The 26,821-nt window shown below is 39.2% G+C and overlaps 1 protein-coding gene across 2 annotated transcripts in view; it reads left to right on the top strand.

The window, feature by feature from the left end:
• The window catches only part of ARK2N (arkadia (RNF111) N-terminal like PKA signaling regulator 2N), an 81,338-nt gene that overhangs the window by 36,468 nt on the left and 18,049 nt on the right, over nucleotides 1-26,821 (top strand). Inside the window, exons 2-3 of one of the 2 annotated variants that reach the window (XM_068665271.1) lie at nucleotides 6,508-7,326; nucleotides 12,769-17,528. In XM_068665271.1, coding sequence (XP_068521372.1) covers nucleotides 6,606-7,326; nucleotides 12,769-13,223 — 1,176 coding nt within the window. In that variant the 5' untranslated portion in view covers nucleotides 6,508-6,605 and the 3' untranslated portion in view covers nucleotides 13,224-17,528. Of the gene's footprint in view, nucleotides 1-6,507; nucleotides 7,327-12,768; nucleotides 17,529-24,529; nucleotides 24,713-26,821 lie in introns of those variants that run through there. The other variant, XM_068665270.1, reaches the window with a different exon arrangement.

Consider the following 26,821-nt stretch of genomic DNA (forward strand, 5'->3'; position numbering starts at 1 on the left):
TTGTGCTTCCAGGATATGTCAGGGAAGTTGAAGTCCCCCACGAGTACAAGCGCTGAAGATTTTGCAACTTCTGTCAGCTGCCTGTAGAACTCCTCATCCGTTTCCTCATCCTGGTTCGGCGGTCTATAACAGACCCCCACCAGGACACTAGCCTTGTTGGCCCTGCTGATCCTAACCCAAAGGGACTTGACCTTGTCATTCCTAGCCTCGAGTTCTACAACATCGAAAGACTCTCTAATATAGAGAGCCACACCACCACCCCTTCTGTGCTGCCTGTCCCTTCTGAAGGGCTTATAGCCAGGCATTGCAGCACTCCAGTCATGAGACTGGTCCCACCACGTCTCCGTGATGACAACCAAGTCGTAGCCTGCCTGCTGCACGATGGCTTCCAGCTCCTCCTGTTTGTTACCCATGCTGCGTGCATTGGTGTAGATGCACTTCAGCTGGGCCATAGCCTTATCCCCCGGCCTTGCTATTGTTCCCCCTGGCACAGCTTCAGCAATCCTTGCTTCAGCAAAGGATTTGTCTTCAACAAAGACGTCCATCTTGCCATTTTATTCCTAAAAACTGGATGTCTCATGCAGGTCCTTTGACTTTATTTTGTTTTATGGCAAAACCGGCTTTCAGAAGGATTTGGACTATTTTCTTCCCTTTCTCGAAAACTTCCTCTGCTGTGTCACCCCACACAATAATGTCATCGATGTACTGCAGGTGTTCAGGAGCTTCCCCCTGCTCCAGCGCAGATTTGATCAGTCCATGGGAAATAGTAGGGCTGTGTTTCCACCCCTGGGGCAGCTGATTCCAAGTATATTGGACTCCCCTCCAAGTGAAAGCAAATTGTGGCCTGCACTCTGCTGCTAGAGGGATGGAGAAAAATGCATTAGCGATATCAGTTGTGGCGTACCACTTGGCTGCCTTCGTTTCAAGTTCGTACTGGAGTTCTAGCATATCCGGCACTGCAGCACTCAGTGGTGGCGTGACTTCGTTCAGGCCCTGATAGTCCCCTGTTAGTCTCCACTCACCATTAGACTTTCGCACTGGCCATATGGGACTATTGAAAGGTGAATGAGTCTTGCTGATCACTCCTTGGCTCTCCAGTTGACGAATTAGCTTATGGATGGGAATCAGGGAGTCTCGGTTAGTGCAGTATTGCCGCCAGTGCACAGTTGTGCTAGCGATTGGCACTTGCTGTTCTTCAACCCTCAACAACCCCACAACAGAGGGGTCCTCTGAGAGACTAGGCAAGGTAGATAATTGTTTAATGCCCTCTGTCTCTAAGGCAGCTATACCAAAAGCCCACCGGAACCCTTTTGGGTCCTTGAAGTATGCTCTTCTAAGATGGTCTATGCCAAGGATGCACGGAGCATCCGGGCCAGTCACAATACAGTGCTTTTGCCACTCATTCCCAGTCAGACTCCAGCCTCCAATGCAGTCAACTGCTGAGATCCCCCTGTCACTCCACAAATACAGATGGGCTCTGGCCCTTTATAGCTCGATGGCATTACAGTACATTGTGCACCGGTGTCTACTAAAGCCTTATACTTCTGTGCGTCTGACGTGCCAGGCCATCGAATCCACACAGTCCAATAAACTCGATTGTCCCTTTCCTCCCCCTGGCTGGAGGCAGGGCCCCCCTAATCCTGGTCAGAATCTTCTTCGTTTCTGTGTTTGAAGGACTGTCTGCTGGAAGTTGGAGCAGCAAACTTTTCAGAGAATCCCTTTTTCCCCAATTGTTTTCTTTTGCAACTCACGCACCCGTGCCTCTAGGGTTGCGGTAGATTTTCCATCCCATTTTCTCATGTCCTCTCCATGGTCTCGTAAGTAAAACCACAGGGTGGCACGGGGTGAATACCCACCATATCGTCTTCCTTGTGCGGATGAACGCCTACCCCTGATAGCTGAGACACTGCTTTGTACAGGTGGGGAGGAAAATAATCTCTCTTCAAGTTGGTGAACCTTTTCAGAAAGTTTCTCCCAAGTGTTCTCTTTTGGTCGGTGGACACTGGTTGGTTCAGGTGGGGAGGAAGATAGATTCTCTTTAAGTTGGTGGAACTCTTCAGAAAGTTTCTCCACAGCGGAGACGCAGGCCTGTATGGAAGACGAGAGACTTTCTTCGTACTGCCGGAGTTGTTTAGGTACTTCATCCACTGTGGGTTCCTCATCCTCTTTCCAGGCCATTATTGCCAATGAGCTGGCATATGATGATGGTGCACTTCGTACAAACTTCCGCCACATGGGTCGTGTACACCTGACTTCATCTGGATCTCTGGATTTTTGTCTGTTGTCTAGGTCTTCTTAAATTACTTCCCGTACTGCCAATTCCCTCAGGTACTGGATTCCCTTCTCCATAGTGGTCCACTTGTCTGGTAGACATACAAGTTCTTCCTTGAAGGGATACCTTTCCCTCACAGCTGAGAGGAGATGCCTCCAGAGGCTGTGAGATTGTGCTCCATCTGCAATTGCTTTGTCAATGCCTGCGTCCCTAGCAAGAGATCCCAGCTGTCTGGCTTCCCTGCTGTCTAATTCCACACAATTGGCTCCAGTGTCCCAGCACCGGAGCAGCCAGGTGACAAGCTGCTCACCTATGCAGTGACCAAAATCTTTTCGCACATCTCGTAGCTCACACTCGTATAGGTTTCGGGTAGTTACTGTTGATTTTTCGGCATCCTCATCTTCCTCCTCCTTAATCCCTGATGGCCCAGCATCGTCGTCTCTATACCTAGTTTTGGCAGAAGACTCTCTGCGTTCTAAACGACCTGAATCCCTATACAATTTTTTCACATTCTCTACAGGGTCAACTTGCACTGCTACAGCTTGTTTCTCTGACCCAGCTGCAGGGTCTGCTACAGGGGTTGGAATACCCTCTGCAGGATCAACTTGCAATGCTACAGCTCATTTTACTGGCCCAGCCACAGGAGCTGGAGCGGCTGCAGGAGCTGAAGCAGCTGCAGGATCTGGAACTGGAGGGGCTGCAGAGTCCTCCGTAGGGGTCACAGTGGCCGTTGGATCTGTCACAGGAATTGGAGTGGCCTCAGGGTCTGTCACTAAGTTCATAGCAGTATCAATTGCAGCTCGATAGGCATGAGCCAGGCCCCAGCACGTTACAATGATTTGTGTTACTTTGGAATTGCCAGAGTCATGACACCTTTTTTTCAAGCATTCTGCCAGTTTTTGAGGATTTTGCAGTTGTTCAGGGGTGAATTTCCAAAACACTGGGGGTGCCAACTGCTCTAGATGCCTGCCCATATCCTCCCATACTCCCTGGCACCCACAACTATCCTGCCTCCGGGCAGATCTCTGGATGAGCTTCCTAAGTAGTTGTTTAACTTTAAGCAAAACCTGAAGCACATTCAGGAGGCATAACAACAAGAACACGCTGGTCTGAGTATCCCAAGGATATTCAATATCTTGGAGAGCTATTGTAACAAGCTCGGAGGATAAGAGGGTTGTGAAGGAGAAAGGGAGAGTGATCAAGGAGGATAAGGGGGTGGTGAAGGAGAAAGGGAGAGTGAACGAGTAAGAAAAAATATCTTCCCCCTTCCCCTCCACAGATTGACTCCCTAATGGAAAAAGGCAACAGGTATAATTGCTAATAGTTTCTGAGATATCGTTTCTAAAGTATAGAGTCGTCGATGTTACTGAGTACAAATACCAAATTAGAGTCATGACCAGATATCTCATCGTCTCATAAGCCATTGCTACAACACACAGTACCATAATGATCTGAAACCAGGGCCCGGAGAGGATAAACAACATGACAGAGAGCACATACGGAAAATAATGTGCTATAATACTCAATTTGGAAAACAGGCGCAGCAGACTTGAGATTAAAGCAATCAGCATTATGACAAGTAACTATTAAGCAGGTCTAATACTTATACCAATTTTAGTTTAACACACTCTGGTCAGATCTGCCTTTATCTCAACCTTTCAGGCCCCACGTTGGGCTCCAAAAGGACTGTCATGGTTTAACCCGGCCAGCAGCTAAACACCACACAGCCGTTCGCTCATCCTCCCGCCTCCCTCTTTGGGACGGGGGAGAGAAATGGAAAGTAAAGCCTGTGGGTTGAGATAAAGACAGTTTATTAAGACAGGAAAATAATAATAACAATAAAAATATTAGTTCAATGATGATAATAGTACTACTAATAATAATGTGTACAAACAAGTGATGCACAATGCAATTGCTCACCACCCGCTGACCGATGCCCAGCCTAACCCCGAGTAGTCCGGCCCCCTCCCCTGGCTAGCCACCCCTAGATATTGTTCAGCATGACGTCAGATGTTATGGAATACCCCTTTGGCCAGTTTGGGTCACCTGTCCTGGGTCTGTCCCCTCCCAGCTCTTACTGCACCCCCAGCCTGCCTGTTGGCAGGACAGAGTAAGAAGCTGAGATGTCCTTGTGTTAGTATAAGCACTGCTCTGCAACAATTAAATCATCGGGGTGTTATCAGCACTCTTCTCATCCTAAACCAAAACATAGCATTCTACCAGCTACTAGGAAGAAAATTAACTCTGTTCTAACTGAAACCAGGACACTTGGAAGGGTATTTTTCTGTTCTAAGTGTATTACCACAGAAAAAGCTGGGAGTTGCACTAACAGATATAGTACAAACCCCACTGTGAATGGCTTGCCAAGAGTTATATATTCATCAAATCTCTGTTTCACTTTCATGTTTCCTAGGAAAATTATTTGGTAATGTACATTTGCTGATGAAATATGTAGAAATAATGATTTTATTACAGCATTGGGATGCCATTGTCTCAAAGGTGTATTTGTCTTGTGGGTTTGTTGATACTGTGCTGTGGCCTAGTAAATAAATGGTTTCTTACGTGATATTTATTGCATACATTAAATTACCATCTCCAGAAGTTCTTCTTTTAAGTTGGTTTCAAGAGAATTTTTCTTAGTGCAAATATTGGAAACATTTTTCTATAGATAGATTTTTTCCTTTATTTTAAACTTACTCTATTCTTTTTTGTTTCCTTTTTCGTATTTAGTATACCTAGAGTTGTCACCCGTGCCTTTCTTATGTTGTCTGTTATTAACTAAGTTTTCTTTCCTTAACTGGTGTTTCCCATATTTATTTTCACAAATCCCTTGCATCATCCAGCATTTCATTCATTTGCCTGAAGGAGACACGGCCTCTATTTTAATATTTTGAAAGTGAAGTTTCAGAGTGGGTTAGGGCAGACAGCACAACCCTGAGCTTCTCACAGCATCTTCCTGAACCAGGGAAGCCTTACTCTGTACTACAGGTAGCAGCATTCACTTACAGGCAGCTTGGGATAGATGGTGAAACACGAAGGATTGTCAGAGCATAGAAAAATCTCTCTGTACCATCCATGCTCTCTTAGGCTGATCAAGTCCTATTTGCCCTTGTCTGCAAAAGTATTGTTTTAAAATAGTAAAGCTTAATATTGCTTTTCCTTACGTGTCTATGCTTTTTTTGAACTGCCATAAATTTGTTGTTTTCTGTACTTCTAAACCCATGAACCATTTGTTCCGTACAATTAATCTATGAGTGAATGTAGTGACTAAGAACTTCCTTCACTTTTTTTCTTGCATTGAGTTCCAAATGAAAACTTGGGTTGAAGGCAGAGTGTGAAAAATTAAGATAAAATGATAAATGTTGTACTGCTATTTTTTTTTTTATAAAATCCCTGAAGGTGATTTAAGTACTGCTTAGTTGATAAAGTGCAAGTTATTAATCAGAAAAATAGCTTGTTGGTTTTTTTTTGTTTTTTTTTTTTTTTTGTACTTGTGCTGAAGCAATGCAATTTATTAAATTATAATTTAAAGTAAAATAGCAGTGTGGGTGGATGCTGTTTGTTGCTTGCAGCCCATACTATTTGATGCTGTTTTCCTGGCAGATTTAAGAGAAACTATGTCAGCCTGTAGGTTCTCATACAACCAGGACTTGTACGGGAGCCTTTCAAGGAGCACTGAATGGTGTTTTAGATGCTACTGATACGTCTTTATGCATGGCTCATGTTGGTACTGTAAGTTTGTAAATTATCATAAAAACATTAGATTATAAAGTTTGGAGCCCTGATCAACTGCAAAGAGATTTCTCATAAATATGGAAACTGAACGATGTTCTGGGCTGTCCAGGCAGATGGCTACAAGTCTGGGAGTTTTCACTCTGGCTATGTTTATAAGTGCTAAAGTTCTTCATTAAAATGTTTAAAGGTCTAGGTAAAGAAGTTTAGCATATGTTGCTTATAATGCACTGGTTTAAATCTTTATAAAGGAAAAGTTCATAAATATTTTTTGTTTTCTGATCCGTTTTGATCTAGTGAGATGAGAAATGTTTCCTGTGATTCCAGTGCTGTTTTTCATAAGCATGTAAAAGGAAGAGTAGATTGGTGTAACAGGATGAGTTCACGTGGAAAAAGTAAATGAAAAAAACAATATGGTACTGAGCAATGGCCTCTGTGATTGAAAGCAACAAATTGATTGAGTTATTTGGGTAAATGATTCTTACTATTCTGTTTTTGTGCAGGCTGCTGTGTTGCTGAAAACCATATCTAGTTGACCATATCTGATCTTCCAGACCATGTGCTCCATGCTTTGATACCAGGAGAACCTTGGTGTTCTGAAATGAAGATGGAGGTAGTGGGAAAAGCAGAAGAACTTCTCAATTCAGAAGTTCCTCTGAAGACTTCTGAGAAGCAGACCACTCCCGATGAAGACAGACCTATAGAACTGGAGCCACATCCTCAGAAGGACAGTGTGCCTGCTGTGTCAGACTCTGCAGTGCTCTCTTCAATGCCTTGCTTATTGATGGAACTGAGGCGAGACTCCTTGGAGTCTCAGCTGGCATCCACGGAGAGTGATAAGCCAACGGGTGGTCGAGTTTATGAGAGTGACTCTTCTAACCACTGCATGCTTTCCCCTTCTTCCAGTGGGCATTTGGCTGACTCAGACACATTGTCTTCCACAGAAGAGAATGAGCCCTGTCAAGCTGAAGCTGCTGTTGAGGGAGACCCTTCGGGTGTGTCTGGGGCTGCAGTTGGGAGGAAATCCAGGCGATCCAGGTCCGAAAGTGAAACTTCAACAATGGCTGCCAAGAAAAACCGACAGTCTAGCGATAAGCAGAATGGTCGAGTTACTAAGGTAAAAGGTCATCGAAGCCAAAAGCACAAAGAAAGAATCCGGCTGTTAAGACAGAAGCGGGAGGCAGCTGCTCGCAAGAAGTACAACCTGCTGCAGGACAGCAGTACCAGTGATAGTGACCTGACGTGTGACTCGAGCACGAGTTCATCAGATGATGATGAAGAGGTTTCAGGGAGCAGCAAGACAATCACTGCAGAGATACCAGGTAGAGGATGTTTTTTAAACTGAACTGTAACGCATCTGACATTGTTTCTCAGCTGTCATGCTAAATTAGATGAGTGACACTTGAGAAAAAACAGGAGAACTGCAGCTCTGTAAATTTGAAGACTGCAGTATATTAACAACATATGGGCAAATTGTAAAATCTGTTCTGAGGTTTCAGTGCACTTTTGCACACCAACAAAGCATAGAAATGGTAAATTGGAGGAAAGACTATTTTTGAATTCTGGAATTTTCAGGTCTCTTCCTTTGTAAGCTTATATGAATTCCTGTCAGTGCTGTTAAATCCCATTAGATTGTGATAATCTAATAAATACATTCTTAAGATAAGTGGCCAGCTTTGCTTTAATATATTAAGACCACAGCTCTGCAGCTGTGTTTGAAGTAACATGGCATACCTCTTGCCTGTGTTATAGTAAGGCCCTGTTCACTATTGCACTTACACTGTGCTTTCAGCTCTCAGTTTCAGTGCATGCAAACCTACTTAGCCTTATTGTAAATTCTTGCAGATTGCTGCTGGTCACCTATTTTGGGACAGAATTATGAATTTGTTTACACAGGTGCTCAAGCTGTTTCCAAATCTAAATTTTCAGTGTTTTAGACAAAGCTGTTACTGTTTTCCTATGTTGTAAGGTTCCATAATTTCTATATTTTTTAATTTTCTCACACATTCATGTTAAAAGATGGAAGGCAGCATCTTTATTAGAGAAAGAAAGATGAATTCTTTGAGTTTATTGTCTGCTGAATCTTTGTTGTTTTATTAGCCCAAGTGCCATGGACAGGATTTTGTGTGAACTACTCTTACAGAATATTATACCATAGAACCACCATCATATGGCAATCAAAAATAAAATCACATAAAAATAAACTTTTTTGCCTGCCAATTTTTACTGGGTTACATGTCTTTTTGCCTTCTGTGCTAGAAGGTTTTTTTTGAGATAAGCTTATGTAAGGCAAGAAGATTGAAAGGAAAATTGCAATAATTAATCTTAAGTTTCTGAATTAATGTTTGCTAGAATATAGTTATTTAATATATTTGCATCAGTTTTTACAAATAACGATCACTGTTCTAACTGGCTTGATGATGGTGAGTGGTTCTGCCACCAGGAGAACTGGCACTTTTCCCACATATTGCTAGGAAGCAGGTTGCACAAAGGAAGTTAATGTTTATTGGAAAGTCTGGGAAAGGCATAATCCTATATTATTGTGCAGTAAAATTTTAATAGAGACTCTAAAATTATTTTTACCAGACCTCTAGCTTTCATAGTTCTGTGAATTTTTATTTACTATATTTACACTTTGCTGGGCAATTAAGACCTAATATAAAGCCTGTGGAAGAAAACTTTCTTTCATTGAGTTTTGGACAGCTCAGCCCCTCTACTCCCAAAACAACCCACTCACCCCCAGTACAAAATCCCCCAGGGTATATTGTTTTCATTTTTTAATGAAGTTATAATGTACCTTGTGACCCAGAAAGGTACTACCTGGTATTTTCAGATCTGCTTAGATTTCTGACTTGCAGTGCTGAGATCTGAAGGCACTCCAGGATACTTTTCTGTGTGAATTGTCTCCTCAGTATTTGAGCTCCAGGTCTCGCCATGAGAGGTATGCATTGAAAAGGTCCCATTGTAGTGGATGGAAGAACCTGTAGATTTAATGATTATTAAACCAATGGCTGATTTTACCTGGGTTGCAAGATGTGGGAGTGCAAAACCCATCCTGGAGAACAGTGACCTTTATTTTTGATTTGGTAGCTCCTATCACCCACCTGGCATTGAATTATATTTAAGGCATCAAAACATTTGAGCAGTCCTTCTGGAATTAGGCACAATGTGTACCTGCCAGATTGCGGTTTTCCTTTGAACAGAAACAATGTTGGTTTGTGGGAAACAGTCTGCTAGTCCAAGGGAAAGCCATCCCCTGCAGAGATGGGACAAAGGCAGCCAAAAACGCTCCCTGTGCTTGTTGCGGGCTTCACAGGTACTGGGGAACTGCAAGTCCGGGGGCTCCCAGCGCTCCCCTGCAGTGACAGGTTCGTGGGCCCTCTTGTTGGGATGGGCAAAGTGCTTAGCTTAGGTTGTTTTCCTGAACAGAAATCTGTTTTTTGTGTGCTTAGCGATATACTCTAAGCATCCTCAAAATTTAGTGAAGGAACAAATAGTTAGAAGATAATACAGGGTAACGAAGAATTGCTGGAAACATGAAAATACAGGATCAGCCTAAACCTCGTGGATGCTACTGAGAATTTTCTCACTGACTCAAGCAGTTTGGGCTCTTTATTTCATTTAATGCCATGATTTTTGAATTACTGCAGGTGAGGAATAATTTCTTATATCATAATGATTGAGCCTCTCTGTTGGCAGTAGGGTTTTACCATGCTGTAACAAAAAAATAGATAGCATTCGCTTTGGGCATAAGAGGATGATCTTTGAGTCCTGAAATAGGTTCTGCTAGACTTGCTGGTATTGAAAGATTTCCCTTTAAATGCTTTCAGATTTGATCATGCAAGATAACTCTAAATGATATTGGTATGAGGACAAGTCTGGAAATCAGTATTTATTTCTTTGTAAACACTTTTCTTTGGAAGGAAAGGGTTTTTAAAAATACAAATATAATATTAAAAAGTCCTTTCACTGCCATTGTGCTTTCTACAACTCAAGAAGAGGTCTGAATTGAAATAGGGATGACTCATGTTTTAGGCTTTCAAAAGTCTGTTAAGTTTGAAGTACTGATCTTGAAAAGGATGTTGCAGCCCATTTGTTTAAAAAAGAAAAAAAGGATTTTTAATACACAGAAATCTGAAGAGAGGAGCATGATGCGTGTGAGGGACTCTGAGCCAGTTTACTTCCTCCTGAGGTTATTGCACAGACCTTGGCTGAAGCATCTTGCAAGGGGTGAATTTTGTTGGAGGAACACAGAATGCCAAATTTTAGAATAGGGAAAATTCTGAGTGATTTGCAGTCAGCTCTCTCTTTGGAAGGGCAGGGTGGCATAATGCCTAGGTGTCATCCACCGATGCTGATTACAGTGAAGATGCAGCATGTCTTCTTAACTGTTATGGTGTTTGGTTTCCTAAATTAAATGACTTTGGATGTGGTCATTATTTGGGTAGTACTTAACAGATACCATAAGGATGCAACGGGGATTTCATAGGTGCTGTTCTGCAGGTGATGCTGTCTTGGTGTAACTTCTAAAACTGTAGAGCTGCAAGCTTTCAGTTAGCAAGGGGACCAATTTGATAAATGCTAGCTTTTAATATAATAGAAATGCATTTTTAGACTTATTTTTTTAAACACCAAAAACCACCAGTAAGTGACAATTGAGTAAGACATGTTATAAGTAGTAGAACTGCAAGGGAAGCCTTTGAAGCAGATTGATTTGCTGCTACTGTAAATTGTAGATATACTATGAACGATGCCTTTTTTTAAATGACATTGCAGGGTAATGTATATTTCAGTACATAGTCTCTTTAGTTTACAAAACAGTTTTGTCAGCTTTGACTGTGCTAATTTGTTCTTAACTTTAAAAGCCTGGTTATATTGTATCTCACATATCACTGTCAGTAGTGTTTTTTATTTAAATTGCAGTTAAAACTTTAAAATTCTTAAATTTGTGGAAGTCAGATTGCTGTTTAGTCCTTTCATCTTGGGATAAGATCCCTGACTAAAGAAGAGTAAATAGAACCATGTTGGGTATTCAACACTAGGAGTATGTGAACAGAAATAATACTTTTTTTCAGGGGGGAAAAATACATTGAATATTCAAAAGGAACCGCTTTTTAGGAAAAAGGTACCATTTTACTTAATTATTTTTAGTTAAATACCATCAAAGAGATGGAAGGTAGTTACTATAAAGTGATTTATTTTTGGGCAGTGGACCTGAATGATGAATTTCCAGACTGTCTGATAGAGAAGACTTCAAAAGTAGGGTTTTTAATAGAAAGTCTTTTCCCTCAACTGGTAGCATTGCTACTGCTTGAAAGTAAGAAGAGAGTAATCCCAGGCTTTGTTTAGCTGTTACTGAAGGTCTTAGGTATACCTCATTTAAATAGCTCCTAAAAAGAATGTATTAAGTTATACTGTAATTTTGTATGCTCAGTGGAATCCAATTAAAGAGTTAGTGCCTTACGCTTTTATTAGTAAGTAGGCTTAGGTTGTGCAATGATTTCTCTCATTCTTAAGATATTTTCTGTTATTCTTAAGCTAGAGAATCCCACAAGTTTCGTGTTTACATACTAAATTGTCAGTTTATATAGCTGCTTTGTGTAGTTTGTGATGCTTGTCTCGTGGAGTTACCTTAGGTGATGTTCCTGTGTTAGGACAGCATGCACACGTTGGTTATTACTTCTCAAACAGGTGCAAAGCCTGACCTTCTAGGAGTTCTGATGCTTCCTAGAGGATTCCCAAGAGAACTTTAAACTTAAAAATACAGATACCACTGCCTTCTCTTGTTAACAAGCAGAGTAAGATACATGGCCTTGTCTTCTTGCTGATAAAGTTCTTCCTGAAAATCCCAAAGTCACGTTAATCATCATTTTGATGGATGGATGGAAGGAGAAAAATCTCCTTCCAGCTATGCCCAGCCTGTTTTTAGCACTGGCTAGAAGGAGTAACGTGAGAAATGCCACATGGCCAGCCGCTGGCTCTGGAGGTTAAGGGCACGCTTGCAGTCTGCGATGTGTGCTGCTGGCATAAGCATTGTCACGCTGACCTGATCTGTGGGTTATTCCTCTGATGGAGCTGGGTTTTGCTATCAGACCTAACAAAAGCTGCTTTCACCCCATGTATTAGCACAGTGTCCGTGTATCTTTTTGTGCTCGTGTCTATGTGTTTGTGTCATGCGTGTATTCTCTTCGTTGGTGCACAGTGATTTTTCCAAAGTTAAACCAAGAGCGGTAAGATCTGGGCTTGGCTGCTTTAGAATCTGTAGTGACTGCTTCAGCCGTTTTCTCTGTTATTTGTGTACGATTATGTTTATTATAAAAGGGTTCGAGTAGCTAAGTAAAATGAATATAATTATTCAGTTTTATCATTTAAACAGTGGCATCTTGGACCACAGCTTAAGAGAAGTAAGCCTCTTGTTGTATGATGTTTCAGATTCCTTCAGTTGAATTCAAAACTGAAATTGCAAGGGAATTGGGCTAATTTGATTTATAAAACAAATGAGACCTTTGTGACAGAGTTGTCTGAGAATTCTAGAATAAAAATAATTTTGAAGCCAAAATTTATGATAACTTCAGTGAGTGTAAAATATTGCTTATTTTAACATTAATACTGTTGGTTGATTCAATATTTGCTAATTCCTCCCCGATGTCATATCCAAGGGACACAATTAGAAAAGTTTATTTTCCTGAGTTAACATGCCTTAATAAACAATATTATGTTCTTACTTAATGATGTCTTATCAAATGGCCTCAATGTCTTTAAAGCTGGCTTCAGTCGTGCTGGGGGATCTGGAGGAGCGACCAGGGAAATTCCAGGATTGCTTGACAGGGGCACCGTATGGGATAGGAACTGCATAGGCAATGTCCTGGAAGAGGCCATGAACTGCTTTGCCGAGATGCAGAGGCAGACAGAGGAGAAATTTCGCATGTGGATAGAAAAGCTAACCCGTCTTGACACAGATGAAGAAAGCAAGCAACAACTGGAGCCCAGAGAACCTAAAATGCAACTAGTTGGCCAAAGAGTCCCCCCTACCACACAGTCAGGGGCATTCATACAGATGCCTGATAGCCAAGTACTTCCACAGCAGTCGTTTAATTATTACATGGGCTATCAAAATGTTGATGCTATGTTAGAGTTTCCAGCGACTTTTAATAACAATTTTCCAGCTATGTTTCCAGAGAATGGGAATATTGCGGAGCCTGATCTGAATCAATCATAAACTTAAACATATATATATATATCTCCTATCTTTGCAATCTTGATGTTACTTTGGATTATGCTAAAAACAAGGTTTGCTTTTCTCTTCATATATATTTGTTTTGTTTTTCTCTTCTGGATTTGATTACCATGGTATCTTTTTTAATTTATAGAGAATATATATGTAGTTAAAAAAGATATATATATATATATATACCCATGTGCACGTGCCAGCACACACATAAAATACCTTTAAAGGGAGGAGGGAGTGGGAAACACTGTAGGCTTTCATCACCTGACTTGGGAAAATATAACTTAGAATCCTTGTTTAAATACCCCAAAAGGTATTTAAGAGCTATGTTTGTTACAACAGGAACATTTAGACTACTCATCCAAATGCTCTTTTTGCATGTTAAAACATTTATATAAGGAAATAAGTTTTATATTTAAAGATGTACCCTAGAGATCCAGACAAGATACAGACCCATAACTTTCCCTTAACTCTCTGTTCGTTCCCAAGTTCTGCAGCTTGAACATGGCACACATTAGTTTTTCTTCTTCCTTTTTAGGTAGAAGTAATAAATGAACTTGTCCTAAAGATTTAGCTATATATAACCAATGTGCACAACTGATTTTTTTTTGTCTCCCATTTAGTAGTTCATTTTCTGTCCAGAGTTCTTATTAATGTCACTGCTGTCTTGCATATGGCATATTTATGGAAGCAGCTGTCTTACACTGTGTGCACAAATAAGCACATGTATACATATATATATATTTAGTTTGGGTGGAAATCATCTCCTCTAATTTTAGATGTCTAGTTTGCTGTTCTGGAGATCTCTGGAAAGAGAAGAACCTATAGAGGATATCTCCTGGTGGTGTCTTTCTCTTCCATCAGTTGTCCGAACTCCCCTTCTAAATAGTTTAGGTGAGATAACTTTAGCTAAAGTTAGGCGAGATGAATCACACCCAGAGGACATGTGTGCGCATGCATGACCTGTGCATACAAAGCACTGCTGCTTCCTTATATATATATGATCAAACTGTATCCTTTGTGCTGGGATAAAAATAGTGGTGTCAGTCCTAAAATAAGCAGCCATTGCTGGATGGATTGATTCTTTGCACAGGAATTCAAACAAAGGTTTGACAGGCAGATTAGCAAGCACTGTGGTGGTCAGGAGGTATGGTTTGCTGCTCTTGGTCAGACAGCGAGAGCTTCTGAACCACATTGGAATGCCGCTGAAATCATTATTTACTCGTGACTGGGAATGCCAGAGCATTAGTTTCATTTAAATAATGCAAGAACTTGCTATTGTGTGGATTTTTTTAATACTGATAGTTATCCTGAATAGGCAGGCTTGACACTGTGATGTTTATAAAGTAGAATTAATTTAAAATGTATATTAGAAACCTCTGTTTAATTCTTATTATTGCTACTACACACAGGGATTTTTGTTCACCCCTCCAGTAAGGCCTTTCTTCGTGTTAAGTAACTTCTCCATAGCTACCAAAAATGTATACTTCTCATCAGCTAGAACTTGTTAAAAGTTTCTAATGCAAATAAAATCAAAATTTTAATAATGGAAATTGAAATTCTTTGCATAGGCATAGTTTAAGTAAAGAGAACACTATAGGTATCTTTTGGCTCTGCTATTTTGTCTTTTAAACATTGGTCACTTCTGTTTTTTTCTAATTATTTTAGTCAAATTCATTCTCTTTCTTTTGGAAGTAACCACTGTATCTTCTGTAGGTCTAACTTCTTCCTTCCTGAAGTCAGTGGGAGATTTTCCATCAATTTGTGGCTTTTAGATCAAACCTGTAACAGGAATTCAAGAAATGTTTTTATTCTCGGTATAATACTATCGCTGGTGTTTTAACATTATTCTTGGCCCAGACTTTTTTCTTTTTTCTTTTTAATTTGTGATGCCTTCATTAAAGAAAAAGGTTAGAGAGCTGTGTTATTTTCAGAGTAACTGTTTGGAAGACTATGCAGGATAAAATTTTTAAGAACCGGAATAAAATCTATACTGATCATATCAACTTCATGCTTAATTTTGATGAAAAGATTTTGATATGCAGTTACAAGATGACTCCCTCATCTGAATTTGTCTGTATTTTTAACTTAACGTAAGTAAACTTTAAACGAATTATGTTTAATTAGAAATTAATAAACTTATCTTCTTAAAATTTAAGGTCATTCAGGAAAGATAATTTGCTGATATGAAAAAAAAATCCTTCTGTTGTTCATAGATTTGATATATATACCTTGATGATAAGAGCAGCATATTTTAAAGCATGACAACTTTACAAAGCCTTCCCATGCATGCAGAAGCAGCTTTTTGCAGTGACTGGTTTCTTTTAATGTGTAAGCATCACTTAACTCAGTATGTCTGTAAGCATGCTCTTAGCCTTTTTCTATAAAACAGTTTATATGGAGCAATTAGGTATTTCAAAACAAATTGTGTAAGGGGATCGGTTGAGCTTATTTTTCTCTCAGACTTAAACTGACTTTTATGTACTGATCTCATAAATGGATTATAACTTTGGGGATCTAGCCAGTGAAATTTCTGCCAACCTTCAATGTCTTGGTTAGGTAATCTTAGGTAATCTTTTTTTTTTTTTCTTTAAAAACAAAACAATAACAAAGCAGAATTGAAATAATTTAGTGAATTAATAGATAATTTGCATTTGGTTACTGTAGGTAAAAAAAAAATCTCCAACACTTTTATCCATTATTATTTTATTTTTTTAATGCAAACAACTATAAATGTGAAAGAACAAGCAGACAATTAAAGTTGTAATAATATTAGGGTCAATTTATTGAAAGGCATCCAGAAGGTTGAGGGGATAGTTTATCTGAGATGTAATTTGAACTCATTTTCCCCATGAAAGCTGCCTAGTGTTAAGAATACAGCCGTTGCTCTTGCATAGGCAAATGATTTTGGAAATGGCAAATATGTTGTTTGCTCGCTCCTTTCACATGCCCCAAAGCTGGAGTCAGAGCTTCAGCTGTTGTAACTCGGCTCCTGTGAGGTGGAAGTATGTGTCATTGGACATGGAGCAGACATTTAATATCTGCTCCCTTGGCATGTGTCCCCTGTGTGGGAGTATGCATCTCCTTCCAGATGATAGGGGACCCCCACGGTTTTTGTTCAGGGTTCTGTGACCCCCCTGAGGATGGCAGTTGCAGGTTCAGCAGGAGCATCCGAGTACGTGGGTTTGGGGGATGCAGTGTGCTGCAGGCAGGCAGCCTCCTGACACCGTGCTGCAAGGAGTCTGGACTTCACAGGTGTCTCCTTGAGCAGACAGACTTCTGGGCTTCTGATAGGTAACTTCAGAGATTTTTATTTCCTGGAAAAATTGAATTATTTTTGCTGTAGTATCTGACTACAGTTGAGTTTGCCCTGGTTTCCATTATAAGTTCATTTTCAAAGGGCTTTGACTAGAAACTTTCAGGGAGTTAGAATTTCTTCAGCTGAAATTTTAACATAGATTTTAATCTCATCCATTTAATACTGCATTAAAGTAGTCCAGCCTTATTTAACTGTATCAAGAGGAAACTCTTTTGCTTTTGAACCTGGAGATAGATTTTTGAATGTATGTTTTTGCTCACATCTCAAAAAATTGCTTCAAAACAATTGATTTTAACACATAGAGGAGAAATCAGTAGGACTTTTTGCACAGGTATGGAGAATCACAGATGATGATTTGGAGTTTGTATAATTTTCCTAAGATTTATACTTCAGAAAGGATTAAAGACACGTTCTGATTTCTTAAGTAAATAATTACTTGTGGTCTTATGGTTTTGAAAGAATAGATGTGTCAGGTCAGATCAGCTGGTGTAGACTGGGATAACTCCCATGTAAATGGTGCCAATGTAAACCCAACTGGCCTATTCAGATTTCTACATTGCCATTTTTAATATTGAATTATGTTTTCAATGTGGCAAAAGTTTCTGCATGGGAGTAATTGAACACCCGTTCAATTGACCACAGTCAGGATTTAGTAGGAGGCGAAACACAGCTACTTCATTAATGTTTTTATAAAGGTGCAAATGAGTCTTTATAGAAAGGTTTAATTGAAATGTCACGAAATGTCAAACTGCCGATTCGATGAATGAAACATTACAGGATCTGCTCCTAGGGTGGGACCCAACGCAAAAGCCCCTGGAGGTCTGGGGGGCTGAGCACTCATGCCCCTTCTGCCCTTGAGAGGGCTTTGAGAGCTACAGGCAATCCCCAAGTTTGGCACATATTGTTTTAGCTGAGAGTCAGGGTCTTTACTTCACATGCTTCTAACAAAGTAAGTGAATTTTCAGGGTTTATTTAGGGGGAAAAAAATAGAGTAGCACACAGCATAAAACAAATTCAAGTCAAGGCAGTGAGCCTTAAAACAGTCTATTGGAAAAGTAACTACATGGGAAAAAAAAAGGCCAAAAAATATATAAATAAAATCCTAGACCTTTCAGGTATACTGATTTTTGTTATTTCTAACAACATTAGAACAAAATAATTCAGGTAGAAATATGCATCTGTTTATTATTTATTTATTTTTAAGTTCACGGTGTCTTTTTAGTGTTCGTGCAGGATTGTTTGGTTATTTTGTCAGAGCTGCTAAAGTTAAGACTGGAGGACCAATCTTAACTTAAATGGGCTGGGATTAGGTTGGGCAGTTATTTTGCCAATCAAAACATATTTATATTATCACTGCATTTTCTTGTTAATATATATTTTTTCTTTCTGTATCACATACTATAAATGTCTTTAAGTGCTATCTCAAGGGCATTAGAAATTAAATCCTAGCCCTATTAAAACCAGTAGAAAACCTCTACTAATTTCAATGGAGCTGGCATTTCACTTAATTAAAATGAACTTTCTGCAGGTTTTGGTCAGAGACTACATTAAGGGGACTCTTTGCCTGATAAAAGTGTGTAAATGGGGCTCCCTGAGCTGATGTTTGTTTTTTAAAACGATCAAGGTCTGCACTGTGACCACTGCAGCTGTGTTTGGAAGCATTAGAAAAAATGCGCTGTGCAATTAGTATTGTAGAAGCTAAATACTCAGGCTGATTGATGAAGATGGACAGTACTTTGCAAAACATGCCGCTAGAAAACGTTTTTTCTCACAAATTTTATTAATCTCATGGTGCTGGATCAGCAAAGCGAAGGCACATGGAGGACAAGATTAAATTAAAACCAATTTTGAGCACTCTTAAATCTCAAACTGATGGAGCAGGGGTTAGTCCGGACCATCAGGAGTTTTGCATCGTCTCATCAAGCCTGTAGCAGCTCGTCGTGGGAGGATGCAGCTCGGGCTCACAAAAACGTGATGCTTCTGGTGGGGTGAGCCTGCCCTCGTTTGTCTGCCTTTCGCTAATCTAAGTTGTGCCTCCACAGGAGACTTTGGTCATAGCTCTGTGTGATGCTTTCAGTTCCCTCCTGATACACCTTTCCCAAGTAAAACTGGGGAAGAGATCTGGCTAATGTGTCTGCTTCCACAATTAAGCAGTCATTAAGTAGCACCAGCGACAGTGAGTCCTGTTGTGCAACAGACATTGTGCATTTCCTCCTGTTCTCAGTGCACAACCATGCTTCATGTGCCTTTGCTTAACGCACATTGAAAATAACTATTGTGTCTCTCTGTATAATTTGGTAAAACAAATCTAAGATATTTTCCATCAGACCATCAAAAAGCCTGAAAGAATGAATGATGATCAGCAAGACTTGAATTTTTAAGATCTCTTCTGGTGTGATATATTATAAATGATCCAGTCTGAGAACAGATGCTCATTTGATTATGTTAGTTTCTATTATTTTATTATCATTATGTATATATTAAAAAAAAAAAAAAAGCTGTACTGTGTGAAATGAATGAAACTGTGAGGAAAATGGATTCATCAATTTTTTTTTTGTTCACTTTATGATTTTAGGCAGAATGTTGTTACACCACTATTGTTTTTTATTGTATTTATCATGTATTCTTTGCCTAACCCTGTAAATTTTGAAATGTAACTACTGTAACATGGAATAAATAAATAAACATAAATAGTAATGAAGTGTTTCATGTTGCTAAACAACATAAAAAAGCAAAGGTCTCCTGCCCCCCACCCTCCTTTGGGAACGTTTTAGAGTTCAGATCATTTATGCCATCTGAACCGAGCCTAGTTTAGATGTATCTCTGGATCATGTCTTAAATAATAGCAGGTTTGTATTGTTTATCTACAACAAAAAAAGTGGTTGCTTCAACCTGTAGTCATACATGAAACCATCCTGTTTAGGTGGAAGTTACTGATTTATCTACTATAAAACTATTTCAGCAAGTTACTGAGGATGCAATCCTCTAGATCTTAGTTTTTGGCGCCCAAAATTTGTTTGCATTGATTAGCGTAGTGATTATCTGAGCGATTGTTTATGTGGTTATTAAAGTCCATGCTATGTTTTGCTTAATCTTGAAGTCAGTTCTCTCTTAAATTTGTGCGAGGTGTAAATGAAGGGTGTTCTTGTTTTTTTTTATTCTTTTAAAATATCTCAGTAGTCATTTTTACTATATAAAAACAATAATTTAATTCAGAGTACTGGGATGGGCATAAAACAGAGCAATGCCTTTATTCCTAAAGAAGACCAAGAGCTGAGTCCATGGCTCTTTAGGCCCACGAGTACCTGGGTACCTCAGTGTGTTGCCTTTTCAGCTTTTGTATGTTTCAAGAAAACATTCCCAAATGCTATTTTTAAACTCCTCCATAATTTCCCAGTTAAAAATAGCTCGGTAATTTGAGAGGAGTGTTTTTTTCAGTTCAGCTCAGCTCCCCTGCTTGTTAGCCTTGAGCAAGCTGCAAATCTCTGTGTGCCTCAGTTTCCCCCACAGGCAAAAGGAGATTAATAACCACCTTGCTGAGATCACTAATGGAAAGCTTTGTTAAGAACAAAGCGCTGCAATTACTACTGTTGTTATTGTACACGTCTGTGCATCTGAGAGCTTATGGTGCTGCTCACACATAAATGAGGCTCCATGTCTCCAGACACCGCTGGCTCCAGAGGGCAGCTCCAACCACCAGAATTAGGCTTTGAATTTTGGACTGACTTCAGCCAGGGCAGTCCTCTGGAGCCTTCAGTCTTTTTCCTTTACTTGGAGGGAATTTAAGCGCATAAAGTACTCAGCATAAGTCCCATCCCTAGGGCTGGAGCTGATCTTTCCGGGCAGTTTTGGTACCAGAGATGGGTGCCCTGCCGGTGCTGGACTGAACCCCACGTGCTGGGGAGGCCAGGAGGGAGGGAGATGATGCCGGGGGCTGCAATGTGAGCCCCTATCCTTCTCAGCCTGCCTATCCCCCAAAGTCCCCCTCTCTGGCTGCAGAGGGAGGGCATTTGGGTAGCGAGCTGGGTCTCCGTGCCTAAATTTATGAAAGCTGAAGAGGGAGAATGACTTGAAGGAGTAAATTCCCCATTCAGGTTGTGCTAGCTTTCCCTTTGTTTCACAACCAAAGTGACCACCGGGTACATTGTGCATTGGTAAGCAGCTGCTTCAGCACAAAGGTAAGGAATGGTGCTTCTAGGGTTGCTGCTTTTAACCCACAGCTGGATTTTTACACTTGGTTCCCCCTTTTTTCTTGTGCTGCTGTTCTTGTGAGTTGGGGGATAAAAGGAGATGTGGCTCTGTGAAAAGCATGGCAGTGGCTAGCAAATAGGAACTGACTGAATTTGCTGCATTGCAAATTAAGCTTGTTTTGTGTGGACCTGGATTTTTGTGCATGTGGCTTTTAATTCGTTTGTCCTGAGTGGAGTTAGCTTTGATGGGCTCTGTAAATCGAGGGAAAATTGGATGCTTGGAAGCGTTGTCCCTGTGATGACCTCTGCCTCCAGATTCTTTAAAAAAATAATAAGAAAAAAAACCTTGCGGTCTTTCCCTCCCCCTGTTAACATTAAGTGTATTTTGCTGCTGGTACTTACTAACTTTCAGCCTTGTCTTTTTGAAGCATTTAGTGCTTTAGTAATAAATTAAACCCAGTAAATAAATTATCACCAGTGAAATGTAAGACTTCCAGCTACCTTGGGTTCTCAGAAGATGTGATTTTTCCTAAAGACATTGTTTAAATTACTGAGTAGGGAACCTCCTAATTGTGCTACGTTAAATTGTGATCCTGCCATGGTTTTGTTTTGGTGTCTCTTTTCTCCTTCAAAATCCCTTTACAGTCAGTTACTGCAAGGAGCAGCTCTATCACAAAGACAAGCCGATAAGAGTTGTGACTGTGGTTTTAGTTGATCCTTTTCATCGTGAAAGCCTTTTTCAGTCCTTATTTCCTAGATGAAGCCAGTTGCCTTTATTTCTCAGTACCCCGCAGTCACTTTGCATCACGCCCTCAGTTGGTCATGTCGCACTGTGCCCAAGCTTAATCCCTCCTGCCCCATTCGCCTGCTATTGAACAGGAAATGGGTTTTGGGGGCTGGAGCTATTTTAGAGGATTTTTTGATATACATCTACTGCAACTTTCATCTAGTTGTTATCTATGTCTGTTTTTTGTTTGTTTGTTTGTTTGTTTTAAACACATGTGAGCATTTCTTGCTTGTTTCTTCTTTTATTCATGCTGAGAATCCTAGGACTTGTTACCTTGGCCGTGTTGGCCGCTTACTGGTGATAGGTACATTTGGATTTCCTTTCCAAATCTAGTTTTGAAAGGCAACGCTGAGAAAAGCACAGAGACCTCTGCTGTGCTTGCTTTGTAAACAGTCAGCTTGTTTTTTCCAGACCTTTAAATTGGTGGCTGTTACGCTGACAACTATAATTACAGTATGTAAATTATATTGAAAATATTTTTGTCTGTTTGATGTATACTAAATTTAAGCTAAGTTATAAGGTGTGCTGTTTGGAAGTGTGGAAGATACAAGAGTGGAGCTACAGATAACAAGTTTATGCTTGTATTTCCTACTGATGAAGACTTTCACACAAGTTATTTCTATGGGTAGGTGATGAGAATCACTCTGCATGTATATACATTTATTATACATTTTTGCATGATTATACATGTAGGAGTGGTACAATTTTGACTTGAGACTATTGGTGCCTTCTGTCCAAATACAATTTTACTTGTGTAAACACGTCTATCTAAATCAAATATTGCTGCTTCTTTTGGAAACCTTAGCAAGCAGATAAAGAAACAAATACCTGAATGAATAGTACACAGCTCCTGAAATTTTAGATAACCTATTGTAAAAATGGTCAAATAGTCAATATTGTACTTGACCCTCGTATCTTCTGCACTCAACTGTTTATTTTTATAGATCACGTTATATATGTTCATGCTGAACTCTGATGATAAGACTGAAAGAAAACATTCCTCTTGTAATTCAGTCCACTTGTAACTTCTGCATGTAATTAAATCATCAGCTTGCACAAATAATTAACTGAACATCAGCCAGCTTAATTTTGAACTTGGAGTGCCATTATTTTGCAATTGCCTTTTCAAAAGCAAAAGATTGCCTTTCAGTTAATTATCAGGATTTATTTTCTAGTCATAATCATCAGTGTTTCATGTTGTGAACAATTTGGTCTTTAATACATTGGCATTTAACTACTCATTTATTTTTGTTGGGTCTGTTTTAAGTTTGTAATATAACATTGTTTTATGAAATTGTTTTGGAGGCAGGTCTGATCTCAAATATTTTGTGAATTTCTTCATACCTTGTTGCAAAACTGATCTTTAGTACAACTTAAGCAATATGGTCACTCTAATGAAGTGCATTGCTAATCCCAGAACAGGCATTTCTTAGGATATTGTGTTGAATTATGTTTCAGGGACCGAGTCACACAAGCAAACCTGAGTAGAAACAGCTTTTCAGAGACCTAGAAACTTTTAGCTCATTGCATTCTTTGTCTTCAACAATAGACCTTGGTTACTTCTCAATGAGACCAATCTTTCCTGAAACTTTTTTTTTTATTATTTTTATTCTTTGTGAATTTTAAAAATTTCTTCAGTCATTCAGTAACTCTGAAGGTCCTGTCTTTCTGAACACGTTATTAGTGTCCCATATGACTGATACATCATGCTATGAAAAAGTCCCTCAGACATTCAGCTGCCAGCATTCCTTTGGAGCTGTTCAGTTGCATGAGGAAAGCAGCTGAGCTTTGGCCATTTTTCCATTTTGTACTGTTTTCTGTGGCTAAAGTCTTAGCCCAAACCAAGTTTTCATTCTGGCACTTGAATGAGAACTCCAAGCACTTTCACCCACTCTGAATCAATAAGCTGTAGTTACTAGCTGAGACAAGGTATTTGAATTAGAGCTTAGGGATATGTTTTAGTGGGGACTGTTAGCGTTAGGTCAGAGGTTGGACTCGATGATCTTGAGGTCTCTTCCAACCTAGAAATTCTGTGATTCTGTGTAATTAAAATGTGCATCCTTTCAGTGTGACGATATTTAGCTATTCTCTCTTTACTTGCAAATTATTCCTTATCTTGAATTTGAGGTTTCTGTGAGCCTCTTCTGTTCCTAGTATGCTTCCTAATTATAGGGGTTTTTCAAAAGGGAAATATTCTATCCTAATAAAATGGACCAAAAATATCGTTTTGTTTTTCCTCAGGAATAGATTTCAGAATCATGTAAGCAATTCTCTCTGCTTATTCCCCCCTTCACTTTGGTGGCAAAAGGTGCATATGGTAATCATAAAAAACAAAAAGAAGTGTATTTATCACTGCACACTATAGTTTCCTTCCTCGTTGTTCTTGATCTTAAAAAAAAAAAAAAGAAAAATAATAACAACAAACAAACAAAACTAAAAATATGTACTTCTGAAAAATCCCCCCGTCCCTGACAGATAACTGTTACATAAGTAAGCTTGCCTAATGTTAAATTGTTGTAAAAGTTACAGTTTAATGATTCAGATATATCAGAAAGTTAGCTTTATTCAATCAACCCTAAAGTAATGTAAGCTGTCACTTGAGTTTTGTAAAATTCTTTAGTTAAATGTCTTGCCAAAACTTAATGTCCTGTAGTATATTATTTCTTCTTTTAAACTGAAGGTTTTATCCTTTTAGGACTGTAAATGTGACATTGTCTGATATGGAGCTGTTATGTGTTAATGTGAAAGATATTACACAAATAACGGATACATTCATAACTTTTTCTCACATTTGTGTTTTCTGTGTATGCAAAGGTTAAAATGTCTCTGTAATCTCAGACTATGTTCATTAACTGAAGTGATACAATTGATACAATTTATAGTTTTTTAAGAGCTTTGCTGGGAGATTGCATTAATCCTTAAACAACTTATTTGTACTTTTTAAGGTGTCTTTCACAGAATGCTGATTTCTGACAACTGCTGCCTTTCTCTCCTTCTGCAGATGGACCTCCAGTTGTAGCTCATTATGATATATCAGACACAAATTCGGACCCAGAAGTGGTAAATGTGGACAATCTGTTGGCGGCTGCAGTAGTTCAAAAACACAATAATTCTTTAGGAAATCAAGACTCAGGATCTACCTGGAGAACCAAAGGGCTTCTAGATGAGCTGAGTGCTGATACAGGTCTGTTGAAGTTCCCTTCCTCTGATGTTCATTCCAGCATCTTGGCCACTGTCTCTGCCTTCCGTCCTTTTGATATCTTTGTAATTTATACGGCTTTAAAAGCACCTTGTATGGACTATGCAATAAAGCAGTATAGGAGCTAATTGAAAATGTCTGACATTTATTCCAACATACAACTTGTAAAAATTGGCAAAGATTCCTGCAATGTATTTTTTTAAACTAATTTTCTTAATTATTTTTCCTCCTTTCCCTCTAATTACTTCTTGGAAAATAGGTCTTTTTTTTTTTTCTTCTTTTCTTTTTTCCTCCTCTCTAATGAGAGTGAGCTAAACTTATTACTGAATGGTTGATTCTGATGACCCATGCCACTAGCTAGTAAACCAATCATAATCTTATTTTAATTGTTGTAATTGTCTATGTCTCTGTATGTCTTTTTTTCTCTCTTTTTATTTCCTTAAAATACAAGCATTAATTATTTCCATATGCCATCTGTATTCTTTAACATACCCTAGAAAACTGAACATACCAACATCAAATAAAGATGAAGGGTGAAAAAGTGCTGGTAAGCGGGCTTCACATCAAGAGACTAAAAAGAAATTTCCTACAAGAAAGTAAGAGCAGGAATACTGTGGAAGGCTTCATAAAAACTGCTCAGCTTCACTTGGTGCTTGCAACACTCCACTAGAAAAAGAGTTGAGCATTAACACAAGATGTTCCTGTATCTTGGGGGAGTGCTATATAAGCAGGGAGCTAATGGGGAATGTTTCCTATTGACTTCACCCAGTATCCTCAAGTGCCAATGTATTAGCTTCCTTTCCACTCATTTTTGATATATGGCTATGATTTTAACTGCATAAGACATGGAGTCTTGCCTGTGGTGGTGGAGCAGAGAAGTTTTTTGTTTTACTCTGTTTTTTAAATGTAAGCCTGCCAAAAGGCACCTATACTGGAAGTCTCCTGGTAGCTCAGAGCTACTTTTCTATGTCTATCAGGCTTAAAGAAAGACAAGTACGTAGCAGATTTTGAAAGAGCTGTTCCATTACTATATAGCAGACGTTTCTGTTACGCGAATGTGAGAACCTCTGTTATGTTATCTTTGCTATGCTCTGTGGCCGGATGATGTTCCAGCCTTTTTGAAGCTAGCCTGTGTTTTCCAAGTTCACTGCTGTTGTTTGCAGGATAGTAGGCTCACAAGCCTACTCCTTTATTAAGTGATTAGAAAAAAAGATTAGAACAGCTGAAATTAACTTTATTACATAGCACTAATGATTTGGTACTTTAGTAGAAAGAAAGGAATGTAAAGACATAAAAAGTGAACGTTTCTTACCAAGCTCCCTTCTGCTTAGCTCTTACGAGTACAGTTGAGTGATGCAGGTAGAAATTTGTTATCCCTCCTTCTACCTATATCCAAGGGCACTTTGCTTTTGCAAGGATGAGGTTGCGAGGTAAAAGAAACCTAGATAACTTCAAGAAACTTCTTTATCCTTGAACAAATGGGAACATGTCCAGACTAATTCATTCCTCATGCTGGGAAAGCATCTGAAAGGATGAATCTTTTTTTTTTTTTCTTTTTTTTTTTTTTCTTTCCCCTGTGTATACTTTGCCTCAGAACCTTGTACCTCTAGTACACTTCTGGCTCTACATTTGTCAGTGCTGGCCTTTTCTTACCATGCCTAAGACTGCACATTTGGAAAGCAGATGTAAGATTTGATAATTCTGTTTTCCAAATTAATCTCAAGCCAGTATCTAGTTTAGCATGCATTAAAAGATGTGTTCCCATGAGAAAATAACACCATAAAGTTTATCCAAGTGAAAAATCTTACTGGGACACACTATCACATCTTTGTGTATAGGCAAATATTTGGAGTTATTTTGCAAGCTGATGTTGTAGGGCAAACAAGACATTTCCTTTGAGTGTCATCTTCACATTAAAAAAGTGTAACCATGTTATTAGGCATGAAATTTGTATGGCCAGAGGCTATAAATCTGTTTGCTGTAATCCTGATTTACACTCAGCTACATGTTGTAATATTTACTTTGCTAATCATGTTTTCCCTACTGCTAAGTACCTTTTTGTTGTCTGAACAAGCTATGGCAATATCCTACTCT

Source organism: Anas acuta, chromosome W, assembly GCF_963932015.1.
Source record: "Anas acuta chromosome W, bAnaAcu1.1, whole genome shotgun sequence".
Classification (NCBI taxonomy): Eukaryota; Metazoa; Chordata; class Aves; order Anseriformes; family Anatidae; genus Anas; species Anas acuta.